The following is a 22,349-nucleotide window of genomic DNA, read 5'->3' as shown; positions in this document are numbered from 1 at the left end:
ATACATTTTCACATAACTAAGACAGTATTAAGCATAGTTCACTTTTTAGGGTATTTTCTAAAATATGTGTCCTCTAAAGCTCTATTCTGAACAAAGCAAAGTCCCCACAAATAATCCTGAACGGGAGTGTTAAGCTTAATGAAACAATAGAAATTCACAGTCTTTGAACCACCCATAGCACCGTCTAACATTTAACTATGATATAACAATCTTTTGCTCAGGAATGGGATATATCATTTTATCCTAGTAGTTCTGGCCAGTGAACATTTATCCTGATTTTCTATAAACATTGAATACTAACTTTTCTGCATTAGGTCAAAATAACTTTAGCTAATGGTTTTGTAGGTCAGTTTTCTAAACATATATTTGTAACATATTAAAATGGAATATACAACCTGTTCTTCACGTATGCCATTGTTGGTACAACATGTTAAGCAAGATAAGAGTTCCATCATTTATTTGGTAGATCTTTATTTCTTCGTCTAGAGACAAGAGACCAACTTAAATCTCGCTGCTGCCGAGGAGCTTTCACAGATTTGTCTTGTGTGCCTTGAGTTGGGTGCTGCGGTTGTGAAAAGTCTAAGTTGAGACTTTTGGACAAGGTTTCCAAATCATCTGCATTTTTGTATACCAGAGTTTTACCATCCTTTAGAATTAGGAGAAATCTAAGAGAGCGTCTCTTCTCAATAGTAGTAGGGCATAAGTCTTGGAATATCTGGAGTGAGTGTCCTTGAAAGTTTGTAGCTCCCTGAGATCTTGCTTATTTCCAAATGGACTCTTTGTGCTGGCACATCACAAATTTCAAGATTACATACCTTTTTGGACTCTATGGTTTAGGTCGTGGGCGTAAAGCTCTGTGAGCTCTCTCTAAGGAATTCTCTGTGAGATCCAGGGGTAAGTTGTTCTTGCATAACATCTTCGGGGATTCCCCTGATTCGTAAATTACTGCGTCTGTTCCTATTATCTAAATCCTCTATTTTCAGTAGTAAATCCTGAATCATAGAATCTTGGCATTTGAGATATTGGGTGTTGTTGCTGACCATAGATTCCAGGTGTTCTTGACCGTCCTCCAGGAACTCAATCTTTGAGCCCAATTCATTAATGTCTTTTCAGATAGAAGATAACTCTGATTTGATAAAGGACTTTAAGTCAGCAATATCAGATTTTGATGGAAGCGTAGCAATTGTATGTTGGATTTATGTTAATTGATCTAGTGAAGTTTCGTTATAGTGGGGGGTGTTGAATCTGCCATGCTTTCAAATTGTGACTTATCAGGCTGTGTTGTACATGAGTTTAGTTCATGTGGAGTAAAAAAAGTGCTCACTGATGGCGTCTTTGACGGTATTATCCTTGTAGATTTCCTATTAGCCTTCCTAGCTGCCATATGCAGTGAGCAGAGTAAATTATTACTTTAGTGTGTAACGGTTTAGAGTTCACGTGGCTGAACAGGAATAAGTGCAAGCAAAAAAAACAGACTGAGTGTAAAAGCTCTTCAATCACTCCCTTTAGGTATGCACAGCAATATATATGATTCCTATCAGTGAAGGCAAATAGAAAAAAAAACAACGGTTTAATAATACATTTATCTTCTTTTGATGTCTCCACTACAGCTCTGATTATATATTTATTTGCTGAGGATACAACATCCCCCCTGTATATGCAGTCCTTGGTGTTATGTTAGCATGATACTATATTGAAACATAAAAAGAACACTGAGTTTCACTGGTAGTAAAGATCTCCAACTTCCTTATTATTTAATGCAGCAGGTTTAATGACCTTAAGTAAAGTATGCAGCATATTCACAGCAGCACATAGTTATTGAAAGCAATCATCCAGTCTAATAATTTTCTCAGCCTTTATGAGTCTCTATGATTATCTGTGAGAGGTGTCTCAGATAGCCATGTGGTTAGTACTATAATATAACAGTCTATCACCATAATTATTTCTCACTCCAAATACTGATGTGCAGTGTGTGTGTTACAATACCTCTTCATTTACTGTTGCAGGGCAGTGTGGTGTGTAGATAAACCTTTTGTGAGCCAGTTCATGTCTTTTGCAGCTGCATGTTCAAATCTAAGATGGCCACCGGAGTTATGTAAAAACATTCAAGCCATTAAAGTTGTCCTATTAGCATTCTCCTGAGTTCATCCACAAATATAGTGTGGTTAAACACCCTGAGTAAACAATTTAGAGCCAATTGAGCAAAAAAGGCTACAGAGCTTCACAGCAGTTGATCTATCTCTCTGCACAGCTATGCCCCGCCTCTGACTGCCTTTGTTTTTCTAACAGCTGAGACCTCATATGTTTGAGCTCTTATAACTTTAGTGTTGCAATATTTTTTTAAAATAATTTTTATTGGATAGTATTATTATGAGTCTATATTTTGTAATGTATTTTTGAATGTGCTTTGTGCAATTTTTTTGTTTTGCGAAATAGTTAACCAGAGTTCTGAGAAAACGATACTCGTTCTAGCGTAAATCGCAATTGCGCTCAAGCGATCACCTTTACTTTCAATTTGTAATACCAGAGGTAAGCCTGATGAGTGCAAACACCCACAATAAATCCCTTATCGCTCACACACAAACGTTTGCGATCCACACTGAGGGGCCTAGTTATCAAGCCGTCAACCTCAAATACGCTGGAATTCCGCAGCGTATTTGTGGCAAGGCTGATTTGCCTTAGTTATCAAGCCCTAGATACCGGCAAAAGTAGAATTTAGTGACGTAAGCTTCGATCCGCCGGACTCAGTCCGACACAGATCGATTCTTACGTCACTCCAGATGTTCCGCACACAAGTGCGGCACAATCTGACTACTTTTGCACCTAACACCCTAACATGTACCCTGTATTTTTGAATGTGCTTTGTGCAATTTTTTTGTTTTGCGAAACAGTTAACCAGAGTTCTGAGAAAACGATACTCGTTCTAGCGTAAATCGCAATTGCGCTCAAGCGATCACCTTTACTTTCAATTTGTAATACCAGAGGTAAGCCTGATGAGTGCAAACACCCACAATAAATCCCTTATCGCTCACACACAAACGTTTGCGATCCACACTGAGGGGCCTAGTTATCAAGCCGTCAACCTCAAATACGCTGGAATTCCGCAGCGTATTTGTGGCAAGGCTGATTCGCCTTAGTTATCAAGCCCTAGATACCGGCAAAAGTAGAATTTAGTGACGTAAGCTTCGATCCGCCGGACTCAGTCCGACACAGATCGATTCTTACGTCACTCCAGATGTTCCGCACACAAGTGCGGCACAATCTGACTACTTTTGCACCTAACACCCTAACATGTACCCTGTATTTTTGAATGTGCTTTGTGCAATTTTTTTGTTTTGCGAAACAGTTAACCAGAGTTCTGAGAAAACGATACTCGTTCTAGCGTAAATCGCAATTGCGCTCAAGCGATCACCTTTACTTTCAATTTGTAATACCAGAGGTAAGCCTGATGAGTGCAAACACCCACAATAAATCCCTTATTGCTCACACACAAACGTTTGCGATCCACACTGAGGGGCCTAGTTATCAAGCCGTCAACCTCAAATACGCTGGAATTCCGCAGCGTATTTGTGGCAAGGCTGATTCGCCTTAGTTATCAAGCCCTAGATACCGGCAAAAGTAGAATTTAGTGACGTAAGCTTCGATCCGCCGGACTCAGTCCGACACAGATCGATTCTTACGTCACTCCAGATGTTCCGCACACAAGTGCGGCACAATCTGACTACTTTTGCTAGTTATCAAAAAACTAGCAGGTACGCTCGGCACTTTTCCGGCCCAGCATACCTGGTTTTCAATCCGCCGCCCTGGAGGCAGCGGATCCCATAGGAATCAATGGGAGTCTGACCATGGCGAAAGTTCATGTTCGCTGCTGACAGACATCCCATTGATTCCTATGGGAGATGTCTGCACCTAACACCCTAACATGTACCCCGAGTCTAAACACCCCTAATCTGTCCCCCCTACACCGCCGCAACTAAATAAATGTATTACCCCCTAAACCGCCGCTCCCGGAGCCCACCGCAAGCTATAATAAACATGTTAACCCCTAAACCGCCACTGCCTGACCCCGCCGCAACTAAAATATATGTATTAACCCCTAAACCGCCGCTCCCTGACCCCGCCGCAACTATAATATATGTATTAACCCCTAAACCGCCGCTGCCTGACCCCACCGCAACTATAATATATGTATTAACCCCTAAACCGCCGCTCCCTGACCCCGCCGCAAACCTATATTAAATTTATTAACCCCTATCCTGCCCCCCACTACACCGCCGCCACTGTAATAAAATTATTAACCCCTATCCTGCCCCCCCTACACCGTCGCCACCTATAATAAATTTATTAACCCCTATCCTGCCCCCCACTACACCGCCACCACTGTAATAAAATTATTAACCCCTAAACCTAAGTCTAACCCTAACCCTAACACCCCCTAACTTAAATATTAATTAAATAAATCTAAATAATATTTCTATTATGAACTAAATTAATCCTATTTAAAACTAAATAGTTATAGCTGCAATATAAATAATAATTATATTGTAGCTATCTTAGGATTTATTTTTATTTTACAGGCAAATTTCAATTTATTTTAATTAGGTACAATAGCTATTAAATAGTTATTAACTATTTAATAGCTACCTAGCTAAAATAAAGAGAAATTTACCTGTAAAATAAAAACTAACCTAAGTTACAATTACACCTAACACTACACTATACTTTAATAAATTATTCCTATTTAAAACTAAATACTTACCTGTAAAATAAACCCTAAGATAGCTACAATGTAATTAATAATTACATTGCAGCTATCTTACGGCTAGATTTAGAGTTCTGCGGCCAAAGGGGTGCGTTAGCTACGCTGGCTTTTTTTCTCCCGCACCTTTTAAATACCGCTGGTATTTAGAGTTCACAGAAGGGCTGCGTTAGGCTCCAAAAAGGGAGCGTAGAGCATATTTACCGCCACTGCAACTCTAGATACCAGCGTTGCTTATGGACGCGGCCAGCTTCAAAAACGTGCTCATGCACGATTCCCCCATAGAAAACAATGGGGCTGTTTGAGCTGAAAAAAAAACCTAACACCTGCAAAAAAGCAGCGTTCAGCTCCTAACGCAGCTACATTGTTTCCTATGGGGAAACACTTCCTAAGTCTGCACCTAACCCCCTAACATGAACCCTGAGTCTAAACACCCCTAACCTTACACTTATTAACCCCTAATCTGCCGCCCCCGCTATCGCTGACCCCTGCATATTATTATTAACCCCTAATCTGCCGCTCCGCACACCGCCGCCAGCTACGTTATCCCTGTGTACCCCTAATCTGCTGCCCCTAACATCGCCGACCACTATGTTATATTTATTAATGCCTAATCTGCCGCCCCCGCTATCGCTGACACCTGCATATTATTATTAACCCCTAATCTGCCGCTCCGTACACCGCCGCAACCTACATTATACCTATGTACCCCTAATCTGCTGCCCCTAACACCGCCGACCCCTATATTATATTTATTAACCCCTAATCTGCCCCCCACAACGTCGCCTCCACCTACCTACAATAATTAACCCCTAATCTGCCGACCGGATCTCACCGCTACTATAATAAATGTATTAACCCCTAAAGCTAATTCTAACTCTAACCCTAACACCCCCCTAAGTTAAATATAATTTTATTCTAGCGAAATAAATTAACTCTTATTAAATAAATTATTCCTATTTAAAGCTAAATACTTACCTGTAAAATAAACCCTAATATAGCTACAATATAAATTATAATTATATTGTAGCTATTTTAGGATTAATATTTATTTTACAGGCAACTTTGTATTTATTTTAACCAGGTACAATAGCTATTAAATAGTTAATAACTATTTAATAGCTACCTAGTTAAAATAATTACAAAATTACCTGTAAAATAAATCCTAACCTAAGTTACAATTAAACCTAACACTACACTATCAACAAATTAATTAAATAAAATACCTACAATTATCTACAATTAAACCTACCACTACACTAAATTAATTAAATACAATACCTACAAATAACTACAATTAAATAAACTAACTAAAGTACCAAAAATAAAAAAGAACTAAGTTACAAAAAATAAAAAAATATTTACAAACATTAGAAAAATATTACAACAATTTTAAACTAATTACACCTACTCTAAGCCCCCTAATAAAATAACAAAGACCCCCAAAATAAAAAAATGCCCTAACCTATTCTAAATTAAAAAAGTTCAAAGCTCTTTTACCTTACCAGCCCTGAAAAGGGCCATTTGCGGGGCATGCCCCAAATAATTCAGCTCTTTTGCCTTTAAAAAAAAACATACAATACCCCCCCCCAACATTTACAATAGCTACCTAGTTAAAATAATTTCAAAATTACCTGTAAAATAAATCCTAACCTAATTTACAATTAAACCTAACACTACACTATCAATAAATAAATTAAATACAATACCTACAATTATCTACAATTAAACCTAACACTACACTATCAATAAATTAATTATATACCTACAATTATCTACAATTAAACCTAACACTACACTATCAATAAATTAATTAAATACAATACCTACAAATAAATACAATGAAATAAACTAACTAAAGTACAAAAAATAAAAAAGAACTAAGTTACAAAAAATAAAAAAATATTTACAAACATTAGAAAAATATTACAACAATTTTAAACTAATTAGACCTACTCTAAGCCCCCTAATAACATAACAAAGCCCCGCAAAATAAAAAAAATGCCCTATCCTATTCTAAATTAAGAAAGTTCAAAGCTCTTTTACCTTACCAGCCCTCAAAAGGGCCATTTTCAGGGCATGCCCCAAAGAATTCAGCTATTTTGCCTGTAAAAAAACCATACAATACCCCCCCACCCCAACATTACAACCCACCACCCACATACCCCTAATCTAACCCAAACCCCCCTTAAATAAACCTAACACTAAGCCCCTGAAGATCTCCCTACCTTGTCTTCACCACACCGGGTCCCGATCTGTCCAGAAGAGCCTCCGAAATCTTCATCCAAGCCCAAGCAGGGGCTGAAGAGTGACGTCCATCCTCCGGCTGAAGTCTGGATCCAAGCGGCAAATGAAAAAGTCCATCTTCAGGAAGAAATCTTCATCCTATCCGGGCAGAAGAGGACATCCGGACCGGCAAACATCTTCATCCAAGCCGCATCTTCTATGTTGTTCCATCGGATGACGAGTGGCTGATCTTGAAGACCTCCGGTGCGGATCCATCCTCTTCGTTCGACGTCCAACTGAAGAATGAAGGTTCCTTTAAGGGATGTCATCCAAGATGGGGTCCCTCGAATTCCGATTGGCTGATAGGATTCTATCAGCCAATCGGAATTAAGGTAGGAAAAATCTGATTGGCTGATTGAATCAGCCAATAAGATTGAGCTCGCATTCTATTGGCTGTTCCGATCAGCCAATAGAATGCAAGCTCAATCTGATTGGCTGATCCAATCAGCCAATCGGATTGAACTTGAATCTGATTGGCTGATTCCATCAGCCAATCAGAATTTTCCTTCCTTAATTCCGATTGGCTGATATAATCCTAGTTATTAAATATTTAATAGCTATTGTACCTGGTTAAAATAAATACAAAGTTGCCTGTAAAATAAATATTAATCCTAAAATAGCTACAATATAATTATAATTTATATTGTAGCTATATTAGGGTTTATTTAACAGGTAAGTATTTAGCTTTAAATAGGAATAATTTATTTAATAAGAGTTAATTTATTTCATTAGAATAAAATTATATTTAATTTAGGGGGGTGTTAGGGTTAGAGTTAGCCTTAGCTTTAGGGGTTAATACATTTATTATAGTAGCGGTGAGATCCAGTCGGCAGATTAGGGGTTAATTATTGTAGGTAGGTGGAGGCGACGTTGTGGGGGGCAGATTAGGTGTTAATAAATATAATATAGGGGTCGGCGGTGTTAGGGGCAGCAGATTAGGGGTACATAGGTATAATGTAGGTTGCGGCGGTGTACGGAGCGGCAGATTAGGGGTTAATAATAATATGCAGGTGTCAGCGATAGCGGGGGCGGCAGATTAGGGGTTAATAAATATAACATAGTGGTCGGCGATGTTAGGGGCAGCAGATTAGGGGTAAATAGGGATAACGTAGCTGGCTGCGGTGTACGGAGCGGCAGATTAGGGGTTAAACATTTTTAATAGAGTGGCGGCGATGTGGGGGGACCTCGGTTTAGGGGTACATAGGTAGTTTATGGGTGTTAGTGTACTATAGAGCACAGTAGTTAAGAGCTTTATGAACCGGCGTTAGCCCAGAAAGCTCTTAACTACTGACTTTTTTCTGCGGCTGGAGTTTTGTCATTAGATTTCTAACGCCCACTTCAGCCACGACTCTAAATACCGGCATTAGAAAGATCCCATTGAAAAGATAGGATACGCAAATGGCGTAGGGGGATCTGCGGTATGGAAAAGTCGCGGCTGGAAAGTGAGCGTTAGACCCTTTCCTGACTGACTCCATATACCAGCGGGCGGTAAAAATCAGCGTTAGGAGCCTCTAACGCTGGTTTTGACGGCTACCGCCCAACTCTAAATCTAGGCCTAAGGATTTATATTTATTTTACAGGTAACTTTGTATTTATTTTAGCTAGTTAGAATAGTTATTAAATAGTTATTAACTATTTAATAACTACCTAGCTAAAATAAATACAAAAAAACCTAACACTACACTCTCATTAAATTAATTACATAAATTACCTACAAATAACTACAATTAAATACAATTACATAAACTAACTAAAGTACAAAAAATAAAAAAAGCTAAATTTCAAAAAATAAAAAAAATAAGTTACAAATATACTTCTTCAGCGCCGCTTGGAGGATCACTTCATCGGATGGAAGATTTCTTCAGCGCCCCTTGGATGATGACTTCTGCCGCTCCGGATCTCCTCTTCAGTTCCATCGCTGCTCGGCTGAGTGAAGACGACTCAAGGTAGGATGATCTTCATGGGATTAGTGTTAGGTTATTTTAAGGGGGGTTTGGGTTAGATTAGGGGTATGTGGGTGGTGGGTTTTAATGTTGGGGGGGTTGTATTTTTCTTTTACAGGCAAAAGAGCTGAATTTTTTGGGGCATGCCCCACGAAAGGCCCTTTTAGGGGCTGGTAAGGTAAAAGAGCTTTGAACTTTTTAATTTAGAATAGGGTAGGGCATTTTTTTATTTTGGGGGGCTTTGTTATTTTATTAGGGGGCTTAGATTAGGTGTAAGTAGCTTAAAATTGTTGTAATATTTTTTAAATGTTTGTAACTTATTTTTTTTATTTTTTGTAACTTAGCTTTTTTTATTTTTTGTACTTTAGTTAGTTTATGTAATTGTATTTAATTGTAGTTATTTGTAGGTAATTTATTTAATTAATGTAATGATAGTGTAGCGTTAGGTTTAATTGTAATTTAGGTTAGGATTTAGTTTACAGGTAATTTTGTATTTCTTTTAGCTAGGTAGTTATTAAATAGTTAATAACTATTTAATAACTATTCTAACTAGCTAAAATAAATACAAAGTTGCCTGTAAAATAAATATAAATCCTAAGATAGCTACAATGTAATTATTAATTACATTGTAGCTATCTTAGGGTTTATTTTACAGGCAAGTATTTAGTTTTAAATAGGAATAATTTATTAAAGTATAGTGTAGTGTTAGGTGTAATTGTAACTTAGGTTAGTTTTTATTTTACAGGTTAATTTCTCTTTATTTTAGCTAGGTAAGCTATTAAATAGTTAATAACTATTTAATAGCTATTGTACCTAGTTAAAATAAATTGAAAGATGCCTGTAAAATAAAAATAAATCCTAAGATAGCTACAATATAATTATTATTTATATTGTAGCTATATTAGGGTTTATTTTAAAGGTAAGTATTTAGTTTTAAATAGGATTAATTTAGTTCATAATAGAAATATTATTTAGATTTATTTAATTAATATTTAAGTTAGGGGGTGTTAGGGTTAGTGTTAGACTTAGGTTTAGGGGTTAATAATTTTATTACAGTGGCGGCGGTGTAGTGGGGGGCAGGATAGGGGTTAATAATTTTATTACAGTGGCGGCGGTGTAGTGGGGGGCAGGATAGGGGTTAATAAATTTATTATAGGTGGCGACGGTGTAGGGGGGGCAGATTAGGGGTTAATAAGTTTAATATAGGTTGCGGCGGGGTCAGGCAGCGGCGGTTTAGGGGTTAAACTATTTATTTAGTTGCGGCGAGGTGCGGGATCGTCAGGATAGGGGTTAATAACTTTATTATAGAGGGCGACGGTATAGGGGGGCAGGATAGTGGTTACTAAGTATAATGTAGTTTGCGGCGGTGTCTGCGAGCAGCGGTTTAGGGGTTAATACATTTATAAGAGTTGCGGCGGGGTCTAGGAACGGCGGTTTAGGGGTTACTAACTTTATTTAGTTGCGGGTATAGGGGTTAGAACAGTGTAGTTAGTGTGGGTGCTTAGTGACAGGCTAGCAAGAAAGCTGTAAAAAAACCGAAGAGCAGCGAGATCGGATGAGTGATAACTCGGATGAGTGATAACTCTCTCTTTTTAACAGCTTTTTTGATAACTTAGGCAAATTTTTGCAGGTCCGCGGCGGCGATGTGAGGCGAGCTTAGGCGGGCGTATTGGGCCGGCGAAGGCAGGAAAAGTAGACGTGTTGATAACTACCCCCCTGAATCTGGTCCTAATTATTTATGTGCCCTTAACCAACATATATACAGTATATATAAAATATTGAAAAATATTAATAATTAATGTAAAAATGTTTTTTTATAGATGTTATAAAAATTAAAAAAATCCTTTTAACATATATGTATTTTTTTTCAGTAACTATAATTATTAATACTTTTTCAATATTTTATATTTAATATTAACACAACACTCCTTAAAGGGACACTGAACCCACATTTTTTCTTTTGTGATTCAGATAGAGCATAACATTTAAAAGCAACTTTCTAATTTACTCCAATTATCATATTTTCTTCATTCTATTGGTATCTTTATTTGAAATGCAAAAATGTAAGTTTAGATGCCGGCCCATTTTTAGTGAACAACCTGGGTTGTCCTTGCTGATTGGTTGATAAATTCATACACCAATAAAAAAAGTGCTGTCCAGAATTTTGAACCAAAAAAAACTTACATTCCTTCTTTTTTAAATGAAGATAGCAAGAGAACAAAGAAGAATTGATAATAGGAGTAAATTAGAAAGTTGCTTAAAATGGCATGCTCTATATGAATTATGAAAGAACAAATTTGGGTTCAGTGTCCCTTTAAGATAACTAATTCTTCATGCTGACACCGGGTGATTGCATTTTTCATTCACAATCGAATGCTCTACACATAGAATACTTTATATATATATATATATATATATGTATATATATATATATATATATATATATATATATATATATATATATATATACTGTATATATATATATATATATATATATATATATATATATATATACATACAGTATATATATATATATACAGTATATATGTATATATATATATATATATATATATATATATATATATATATATATATATATATATATATATATATATATAGTTTCCATTAAAAACTGCACTCTCTGGAGTTCCATAAAAAATAGCTCTTTATCAAATGTCCCCTGTTGAAAGTAGAACTTCACCAACTTGATTTCCCAAAGGAAGTAAATTAAAAGTGAGAACATGTGTTATATAACCTACCTACGTGAGCAAATATTTGAAAAACACCTGTTGGTCGGTGCATAGTAAGGAGAGATGCTACATGTGCAATATCGCACATACTCCACCACTTCTGGGAGGCTATCCTATAGTATAGTGTCATCAGTCAATTAGGCCAATGCGTGATTGAGATGAAAACCGCATGGCTAATTTGCATATTTACTCCACCCTAGTCCGAGCACGCCCACATGACGTATGCCTCAGTGTTATTATGAAGAAACAGTCTTTAGCGATTATAGTGTCTACGAACCGATTAGACTTATTGTAGTATAACCCTTCTCTGAGAAATTCACCTCCATATCTGTGCCCCACATCACGTAGTGCTTAATTATATGGACCATAACTTCACGTATATCCACTCCCTCAACCTTCTGGCTCTAACAGAAACCTGGCTCTCTCCCCTAGACACAGCATCCACTGCTGATCTTTCACATGGGGGTCTCCACTTCAGCCACACTCCTAGGTCTGATAATAGACAAGGAGGTGGTGTAGGTATTTTACTTTTCTCTCGTTGCACCTTCCAACAAATACATCCCATCTCTTCCCTCACATTTTCCTCATTGGAAACCAAAATGATTTGCTTATTCTCTCCCCTCTCTATATGTGTTGCAGTCATATACTGACCCCCTGGCTCAACTCAATTTCTAGATCACTTGGCTGCCTGGCTACCTTATTTCCTCTCCTCAGGCACCCCTGCCCTCATTCTTGGAAATTTCAACATCCCTCTTGACAATCCCACTGCCTCCTCTGCAAAACAACTTCTGCAACTCACTTCCTCTTTTGGTTTGTCACAATGGACTGACTCTCCCACTCACAAAGATGGTCACTCCCTTCACCTGATCTTTAGTTATTGATGCACTATTTCAAACTTCACAAACTCTCCTTTTCCTCTTTCTGACCACCATCTCCTCACTTGCAACATCTCATCCCTCCCTACAACTGTCCCTCCTTCTATTCCTCACACCAAACTTTGCAGAAGCATTATGTCATTAGATCAGCAACAGCTTGCTAATTCCCTCAAACCTCTCCTCTCATCCATCTTCTCCTTTACCTGCCCTGACCAATCTATCTGCCACTATAATTCCACCCTTACATGGGTCCTTGACAATCTGGCCCCTCTTACCATTGCTCGGAAATCACAAACTCATCCTCAGCCCTGACACGGTAACTACGCAGATGTTCCCGTACTACTGAGCAGCACTGGAGAAAATCTAGGAGTTCAGCTGATTTCCTTCATTACAAGTTCATTTTAAATTCCTACTATTCTGCCCTTAATCTCTATAAGCATCATTACTTCTCTACTCTTATCTCTAATCTTTCTTCAAACCAACATCCGTTCTCCACTTATATATATATATATTCTTCTCCGCCCACCCCCTAATACAACTTCTCTGTCAGATCAAGACTTTGCCAGCATACTTCCATCGCTCGCAATCAACCACAACCCACATAGCCATACATTTAGCTCCTTCTCCCCTGTTACTGAGGAAGAAGTTTCAGCACTTATACTGTGCTCTCACCTCACTACCTGTCCTCTTGATCCTATCCCCTTAAAGCAGCTACCCTCCCTCTCTTCTACCCTTACCCATATACTCACACACATTTTCAACCTCTCCCTCAGCACCGGTATATTTCCCTCATCTCTGAAACTGGTCACACCTATCCTCAAAAACCTTCTCTTAATCCAACCTCCTCATTCAACTACCGCCCTATTTCCCTACTACCTCTTGCCTCAAAGCTTCTCGAAAAGCTAGTATATGCACGCTTATCCTCTTTCCTTACATTAAACTCCCTCCTCGACCCACTGCAATCTGGATTTCATCCCCATCACTCCAAAGAGACAGCAAGCATTAAGGTTACCAACATCCTACTTACAGCAAAATCAAAAGGCCACTTCTCTCTGCTTATCCTCCTTGATCTGTCCGCAGCCTTTGATACTGTTGACCACCCACTTTTGCTCCAAACCCTCCAATCCTTCGGCATTTGTGACACAGCCATCTTGTGGTTCTCTTTCTACCTGTTAAACCGTACCTTTAGTGTAGCCTTCTCTGGGGCATCCTCTGCCCCGTCACCACTTTATGTTAAGGTACCGCAAGGCTCTGTTCTCGGTCCCCTTCTCAATCTGCATGTCTTCATTAGGTTCCCTAATAAAGTCCCATGGGTTCCAATATTATTTGTATGCAGACCCAAATCTACTTCTCTGCACCAGACCTATCTCCTTCCTTGCTAACCCTGTGACTAACTGTCATTCTCACATCTCTTCCTGGATGTCCTCTCACTACCTCAAGCTAAATCTCTCCAAAACTGAGCTCCTTATTTTCCCTCCTTCTTCCAAAATCTCCTCCTCCAATCTCTTTATAACTGTCGACAACTCCATCATTACCTCCTACCCCGCATGCCCAATGTCTTGGGGTCCCATTGACTCAGATCTTTCTTTCACTCCTCACATTCAGTCCTTGGTTAAATCCTGCCGTTTTCACCTTAAAAACATCTCTAAAATTAGACTTTTCCTTACACAAGACACAACTTAGATTTGAATCCACTGTCTTATCCTTTTCCGCCTCGATTACTGCAACTCTTTCCTCTTTGGTCTCCCCAGCTGCCACCTAGCTTCTTTACAATCCTTAATGAATGCCTCTGCCAGGCTCATCTTCCTTACAGGTCGCTCTTCATCTGCTGCACCTCTCTGCCAATTCCTTTACTGGCTTCCTCTTGCCTCCAGGATTAAACACAAAATTCTCACTCTGACATACAAAGCCCTCAATTGCACTGCTCCACCCTATATCTCAGACCTTGTCTCCAGATAATCTCCCTCCCGTCCCTTTGCTCTGCTCATGATCTCCTACTCTCCTCCTTTCTTGTTACCTCCTCACACTCCCGCTTACAGGACTTCTCAAGACTGGCTCCTATCTTGTGGAACTCTCTGCCTCACTCCACAAGAATCTCCCCTAGTTTTGAAAACTTCAAACGCTCCCTAAAAACTCTACTGTTCAGGGATGCATACAACCTACACTAACCTTTCTTTATACCATTTCCTTTCCTCCATTGCTATCCCCTTGGGCCGCCTTAGCATGTAAGCCTAAGAGCCATGCTGTTTGTAGATCACCTTCTTTAGAGCTGAATACAACAGTGCGACTCTTGGCAGGGCCCTCTACCCGTCTGATCCCTATAAATGTTTCCTTGTATTCCGCCTATGTTTATAGTGCTGCGGAATCTGTTGGCACTCTACAAATAACAGATAATAATAATAATAATAAGCCGTCCATGCGTTATGCTGATGTATTTGAATAAGTGAAGGAGTGAGACACTTAATTCTTTGGAAAGTTATCCATATTGTAGATCCACTTCAAATTTCACAAGCTCACAGTAGGGGCATAACACACTTAGGAGGAAATGTCCAAAAATACCTTTATTTTTAATCAATTGAACTTACTTTGCACACAATAGGACATAACAATACACAAATATCACATTCTACACAAGGTACATTGATGACTAATAATAATAACTAGTGAAGTGGGTACAGGAATTAAATAATCTTGACTCTCCTATCAAATTCAAAATTGATGTCAATAAAAATAAAATACATTTCCTTGATTTAAATATTTTTAAGGTAAACCATGAAAAGGGAGTTAGATTTTGCACTTCTTTATATTTACATTTTACAGACAGAAATTCATTATTATTAGCTCCCAGCTATCACCCTAGACACCAAAAAATGGGGTAATCTCCTTACATCTCACGAGAGTAACTGAAATAATTACAACTAGAGATTGTGTTAAATAAGAATACACTTATAGCACTCTGTTACACTCAAATAAGTGTATTCTTATTTACAACAATCTCTAGTTGTAATTATTTCAGTTTCTGTCCATACACAGCACCTATGGGCTTTCTTTAAACAGTATAAGGCCAACCGAATATCATTATAAGCCCTTCTCCACTGATCATCTTGAGTAGTGCCATCTCTTTTTTGTATTTCAGCAGAACTCACGAGAGTAATCAGGAACTCAGAAATGGCAGATGGATCGAATGTGGGATAAACTTGAACAGAGGGGCTAATTAGATCAGTGCACACAGGATATGTTATTGACATCTGAAAGTAAGAAACTGACAACTAAAAACGACCAACTCAATTTTGTGACAACATACACACCTGTACACTCCACCCTAGAGAAATCAGTACATGGGAAATGGGATATCTTGGGAACTGATAAAATTCTTTCCACTTGGAAAAACAACCCACCACGGATGGTGTACCGCAGAGCAAGGAACATGAGTGACCTGTTAGTTAAAACAGATCCACGGAAGTGTTATCTGAAAGAACCATGGCTAAAATCCACACGGGTGGGGTGTTTCAGCTGTGGAGATTGTGTCACATGTAACAGTATGCATGTGGGGGATTCCTTCCAACATTAAAATAAGAGATATTCTATTGACTATCGTCTTACATGCAGCAGCACATTTGTCATTTACATAAGGAAATGAGGAATCACTAGGATAACTACAATTTAACTACATTGGTTCATTACCTTTGTTACTACATTTCTTGCTCCATCTATTAGGACTTCTCCTGAAGCTACTTATAATGTTCTACTGTGTGCAAAGTAAGTTCAATAGTTTTTTTTAAAAAACAAAAGGTATTTTTTTACATTTCATCCTAATAGTGTTATGAGCTTGTGAAATATGAAGTGGATCTACAATATGGATAACTTTCTAAAGAGTTGTGTCTCACTCCTTCACTTATTTATCAGCATAATGCATGGACGGCTTTAAGTGGATATACATGAAGTGATGGATCCATATGATTAACACTACATGATGACCCACTCAGTAAATGTGGGGCACTGATATGGAGTTGAATTTCCCAGAGAAAGGCCATACTACAATGAATCAAATCATGTGTAGCATTGAATCTTAGACTTTATAATCAAAAAAGACTGTTTCTTCATAATAACACTGAGGCATATGTCATGTGGGCATGCTCGCACTACGGTGGAGTAATAAGCAAATTATCCATGCGGTTTTTCATCTCAATCACGCATTGGCAAAATGGACTGATGACACTATCCAATAGGAAAGGATAGCCACCCGGAAGTGGGGAGTATGTGCAATATTGCACACGGAGCGTCTCTCCTTACTATGCACAAACCAAAAGGTGTTTTTCAAATAACTGCTCACGTAGGTAGGGTATATAACACAGGATGTTCTCACTTTTAATTGACTTCCTTTGGGACATCCCGTTGGTAATGTTGCTACTTTCAACACGGGACATTTGATAAAGATTCCAGTAGGAAATGAAATGTTATGTTTTCTCCCTTTTTTAATATTGACAAATAAAAGCAATTTTTATGGAACTCCAGAGAGTGCAGTCTTTTACTGGAAACTGCATAAAACTAATGGCGTTGCACCCTGAGCAAGGAGTCCACGTCTAGTTGCCCCTTTTTTCCATAGGGGCACTCTCTGTGTGTATTTAGTCTCCCTATGGGAAAAGGGGCAACCAGACGTGAACTCCTTGCTTAGTGTGCTTTGAGGAACACTGCTACACCTCACTGACGAGGCCCACTGAAGGCCAAAACGATCATCTGGGGTTGCTGTGTACCTTGTTCAGAGAGGAATTACCTGGTATTTCAGCACTGGACTGACTGTAATAGGCGGGATCAGACTGATATACTACAGGAAAGTTCTACTCTGTGAAAAGCATTACTGGGCTAAAAGAAGTTGCACCCAGGTGGTAAATCGCCATAGAACAGGCTAACAATGGTATTGAGCTGGTTGTTCGTTCCTGTGAGTGCACTTCTCTCTTTTTGTGTGTGTCTGTGTGTGTGTGTATATATATATATATACACACACAGTATCCCACAAAAGTGAATACACTCCTCACATTTTTGAAAATATTTTATTATATCTTTTCGTGTGACAACACTGAAGAAATGACACTTCTCTACAATGTAAAGTAGTGAGTGTACTTCCTGTAAATCTGCTGCCCCCTCAAAATAACTCAGCACTCAGCCATTAATGTCTAAACCGTTGGCAAACAAAGTGAGTACACCCCCTAAATGGAAATGTCCAAATTGGGCCCAAAGTGTCAATATTTTGAGTGGCCACCATTATTTTCAGCACTGCCTTAAACCTCTTGGGCATGGATTTCACTGGAGCTTCATAGGTTGCCACTGGAGTCCTCTTACACTCCTCCATGATGACATCATGGAGCTGGTGGATGTTAGAGACCTTGCTCTCCCTCACCTTCCGTTTGAGGATGCCCCACACATGCTCAATAGGTTTAGGTCTGGAGACATATTTGGCCCATCCATCACTTTTTTTTACCCTCAGCTTCTTAAGCAAGGCAGTGGTCATCTTGGAGGTGTGTTTGGGGTCGTTATCATGTTGGAATACTGCCCTGTGGCCCAGTCTCCAAAGGGAGGGGATCATGCTCTGCTTCAGTATGTCACAGTACATGTTTGCATTCATGGTTCCCTCAATGAACTGTAGCTCCCCAGTGCCGGCAGCACTCATACAGGCCCAGACCATGACACTCCCACCACCATGCTTGACTGTAGGAAAGACACACTTGTCTTTGTACTCACCTGGTTGCCGCAACACGCGCTTGACAAATAAGTTTATTTTGGTCTTATTGGACTACAGGATAAGGTTCCAGTAATCCATGTCCTTAGTCTGCTTGTCTTCAGCAAACTGTTTGCAGGCTTTCTTGTGCATCATCTTTAAAAGAGGCTTCCTTCTGGGATGACAGCCATGCAGAAAAATTTGATGCAGTGTGCGGTATATGGTCTGAGCACTGACAGGCTGACCCCACCCCTTCAACCTCTGCAGCAATGCTGGCAGCACTCATAAGTTTATTTCCCAAAGACAACCTCTGGATATGATACTGAGCATGTGCACTCAACTTTCTTTGGTCGACCATGGCGAGGCCTGTTCTGAGTGGAACCTGTCCTGTGATACCGCTGTATGGTCTTGCCCACTGTGCTGCAGCTCAGTTTCAGGGTCTTGGCAATCTTCTTATAGCCTAGGCCATCTTTATGTAGAGCAACAATTCTTTTTTTCATATCTTCAGAGAGTTATTTGCCATGAGGTGCCATGTTGAACTTCCAGTGACTAGTATGAGAAAGTATAAAAGCGATAACTCTCCATTCACACCTGAGACCTTGTAACACTAATGAGTCACATGACACAGGGAGGGAAAATGCCTAATTGGGCCCAATTTGGACTTTTTCCATTTAGGGGTGTACTCACTTTTGTTGCCAACAGTTTAGACATTAATGGCTGTGTAATGAGTTATTTTGAGAGGACAGCAAATTTACACTGACTGTACACTCACTACTTAACATTGTAGCAAAGTGTCACTTCTTCAGTGCTGTCACATGAAAAGATATAATAAAATATTTACAAAAATGTTAGGGGTTGTACTAACTTTTGTGAGAAGGGCATTTCGATGGACATTGCACTTAAAAGGGCATTTAGCTCTATTTAGCTCTATTGCAGCCCAATGCCCTAATCTAAAAATAAAACCCACCCAATAAAACCTTAAAAAAACCTAACACTAACCCCTGAAGATCCACTTACAGTTTTGAAGAGCCGACATCCATCCTCAATGAAGCCGGGAGAAGTCCTCAGCGAAGCGGCAAGAAGTCCTCAACGAAGCCGGGAGAAGTCTTCATTCAAGCCAAGAGAAGTCTAGGCTAGGGGTTTTTATTATTTTTTTTGGGGGGGGGGGCTTTTTTATAGGGCTCTTAGATTAGGTGTAATTAGTTTAAATATCTTGTAATTTGTTTTTTATTTTCTGTAATTTAGTGTTTGTTTTTTGTAATTTAGCGAATTGTATTTAATTTATTTAATTGTATTTAATTTAGGTAAGTTATTTAATTGTAGTGTAGTGTTAGGTGTTAGTGTAACTTAGGTTAGGTTTCATTTTACAGGTAAATTTATATTTATTTTAGCTAGGTAGTTAGTAAATAGTTAATAACTATTTAGTAACTATTCTACCTAGTTAAAATAAATACAAACTTGCCTGTAAAATAAAAATAAACCCTAAGCTAGCTATAATGTAACTATTAGTTATATTGTAGCTAGCTTAGGGTTTATTTTATAGGTAAGTATTTAGTTTTAAATAGGAATAATTTAGTTAATGATTGGAATTTTATTTAGATTTATTTAAATTATATTTAAGTTAGGGGGTGTTAGGGTTGGGATCAGACTTAGGTTTAGGGGTTAATAAATTTAGAATAGTGGCGGTAATGTTGGGGGCTGCAGATTAGGGGTTAATACATGTAGGTAGGTTGCGGCGATGTTAGGGGAAGCAGATTAGGGGTTAATAAATATAGTGTAGGAGTTGGCGATGTTGGGGGCAGCAGATTAGGAGTTAATATATATAATGTAGGTGGCGGCGATGTCCGGAGCGGCAGATTATGGGTTAATAAGTATAATGTATGTGTCGGCGATGTTGGGGGCGGCAGATTAGGGGTTAATAAGTGTAAGATTAGGGGTGTTTAGACTCGGGGTTTATGTTAGGGTGTTAGGTGTAATCATAAAATGTGTTTTCCCATTGGAATCAATGGGGTTGCATTACTGAGTTTTACGCTGCTTTTTGACAGGTGTTAGTCTTTTTCTCAGCCGGCTCTCCCCATTGATGTCTATGGGGAAATCATGCACGAGCACGTATAACCAGCTCACCGCTCACTTAAGCAGCGCTGGTATTGGAGTGCGGTATGGAGCTCAATTTTGCTCTACACTCACTTCTTGCATTTTAACGAAGGGTTTGTAAAAAACAGTCATACCAGCGCTGCAGGCAAGTGAGCGGTGAGAAAAAACTGCACGTTAGCACCCCTCATAAGGCAAGACTCGTAATCTAGCTGAATAATTGCAAAAGATCCAAAATTCCCATCTTTGGAAAAAAAATTACAATAGTGTAAAATAACATCACAAAAATAAAACTTCTGTTCTGTTACACTGTCAATCCTGACAACATTATTGGCCAAAATCCGCCTTAATATAGGCTGCTCGAGCTTGGACTCCCCTTGCATTATTTTGCTCTATTGGCGCTAAATGATTATCATACTCGGGGACATCCAAGCTCTCCAGATCTATATCAGGGATGTTAATGACAATGTTGTGTAATATACTGCAGATAAGGAAAATAAAAGACACTTTGGAGGGGGCGTACTGAAGAACCCCGCCGGAGATGTCCAAGTGTCGGAACTGGCTCTTCAATATGCCAAAGGTGCGCTCAATCACCGATCTGGTAGCGATGTGTGCCTCATTGTAACACACCTCTTCCACTCTGTAGGGGTCGATGAAGGGTGTGAACAGCCACGGAAGACAAGAATATCCAGAATCACCTGCGTAAAAGTAAAGAGCATTGATATTAGCAATCTGAATGAATAAAATCTATAATATACATATGTGAAAATTTATAAGAGATATTTAACTATTAGGATTCCCTTTTGCATTTGTCCCTCCTGGAAATGATCATAGAATTCTGGACAACGAAGGAATTGTGACTAGAACCAGGAAATCCAGAGCGGATGCTCATAATTCTTAACCTGGCGTCACAGATGACCTGTATATTCAGCAAGTGATTGTGCTTCTTGTCCCGGTATGGCTCCTCTCTTTCCCTGGGAGGCTCCACCAATACATGAGTGTAATCTATGGCCCACAATACTTTTGGCAACCGAGCTAGATTATAGAACTGGAGCTTGACATCATGCCACTCCTCCGGTGTTTTTGGGAAGTGGACATTATGGACTAGGCATTGGTGCAAGGCATTCAGGACAATCTTCAGATGATGGGAAAAGGTTGCCTGGCTCATACCTATGCCTAGACTTGTCACAGCCTGGAACAATCCAGTTGCCAAAAAATAGAGGACTGATAATAACTTTAACATCCCAGGGATTGCCTTAGTCCTTGCAGTTAATGGTTCGAGAGAGTCCTTGATTTTGACAAAGAGCCTCTCAATAGAAGCCCTATTGAGTCGAAATCGACGGATCACCTCTCAATCACTGAGTGCATGGAGACCAATCCTAGGCAGGAAAACCCTCGGCACCCACTGGCATCTTCTTTGATTATCCGCGCTATCATCACCCGTCTTACTCTACGTCTCCGTAATATGAGGACAAACTGTATAACATTAATGATCTCCATTGCAAAAGAATAATGAAATGAAGTGTGTCGATTGAAACACCATTTTATAATGCCAAGTTCTCCAGCTGTAAATGACTGGAGTAATTGATTGAATAATTTATGCGCCACACATTAAATAACAGACAAATTAATAACGTTTTCTATATTTTTGCGTCATTACATGAGCACAAAGTGTTTTTTAAAAAGGTAAAATGTATGTAAGCACATCCCACATGACAAGTTAACCAGCTGAAACTCAGCTGTGGACGCTTGATACAGTATATGATTGATGACATTAACTGAATTACTTCTGCGACACACAGTACATATCTAGGGAGAGAGAGAGCGCTGAAACAATTCACCTCAAAGTATACAGGTTGATATCAAAAAATCCCCAGATAAAATTGATGATTGAAATCTATGTAAATAGTCTTCCTGCGCTAAAGGCCA

The 22,349-nt window shown here is 39.0% G+C and overlaps 1 protein-coding gene across 1 annotated transcript in view; it reads right to left on the bottom strand.

Moving 5' to 3' along the window:
- Positions 1–833: 833 nt before the first annotated feature.
- LOC128656961 (GATA zinc finger domain-containing protein 14-like) overlaps positions 834–22,349 on the bottom strand; it is a 33,259-nt gene continuing 11,743 nt past the window's right edge. The window contains exon 4 of the mRNA XM_053711164.1: positions 834–1,105. Coding sequence (XP_053567139.1) covers positions 834–1,105 — 272 coding nt within the window. The remainder of the gene's footprint in view (positions 1,106–22,349) is intronic.

Source organism: Bombina bombina, chromosome 1 (genome assembly GCF_027579735.1).
Source record: "Bombina bombina isolate aBomBom1 chromosome 1, aBomBom1.pri, whole genome shotgun sequence".
Lineage (NCBI taxonomy): Eukaryota > Metazoa > Chordata > Amphibia > Anura > Bombinatoridae > Bombina > Bombina bombina.
The sequence above is the reverse complement of the archived record's forward strand: the minus strand, read 5'-3'. Positions and strand labels throughout refer to the sequence as shown.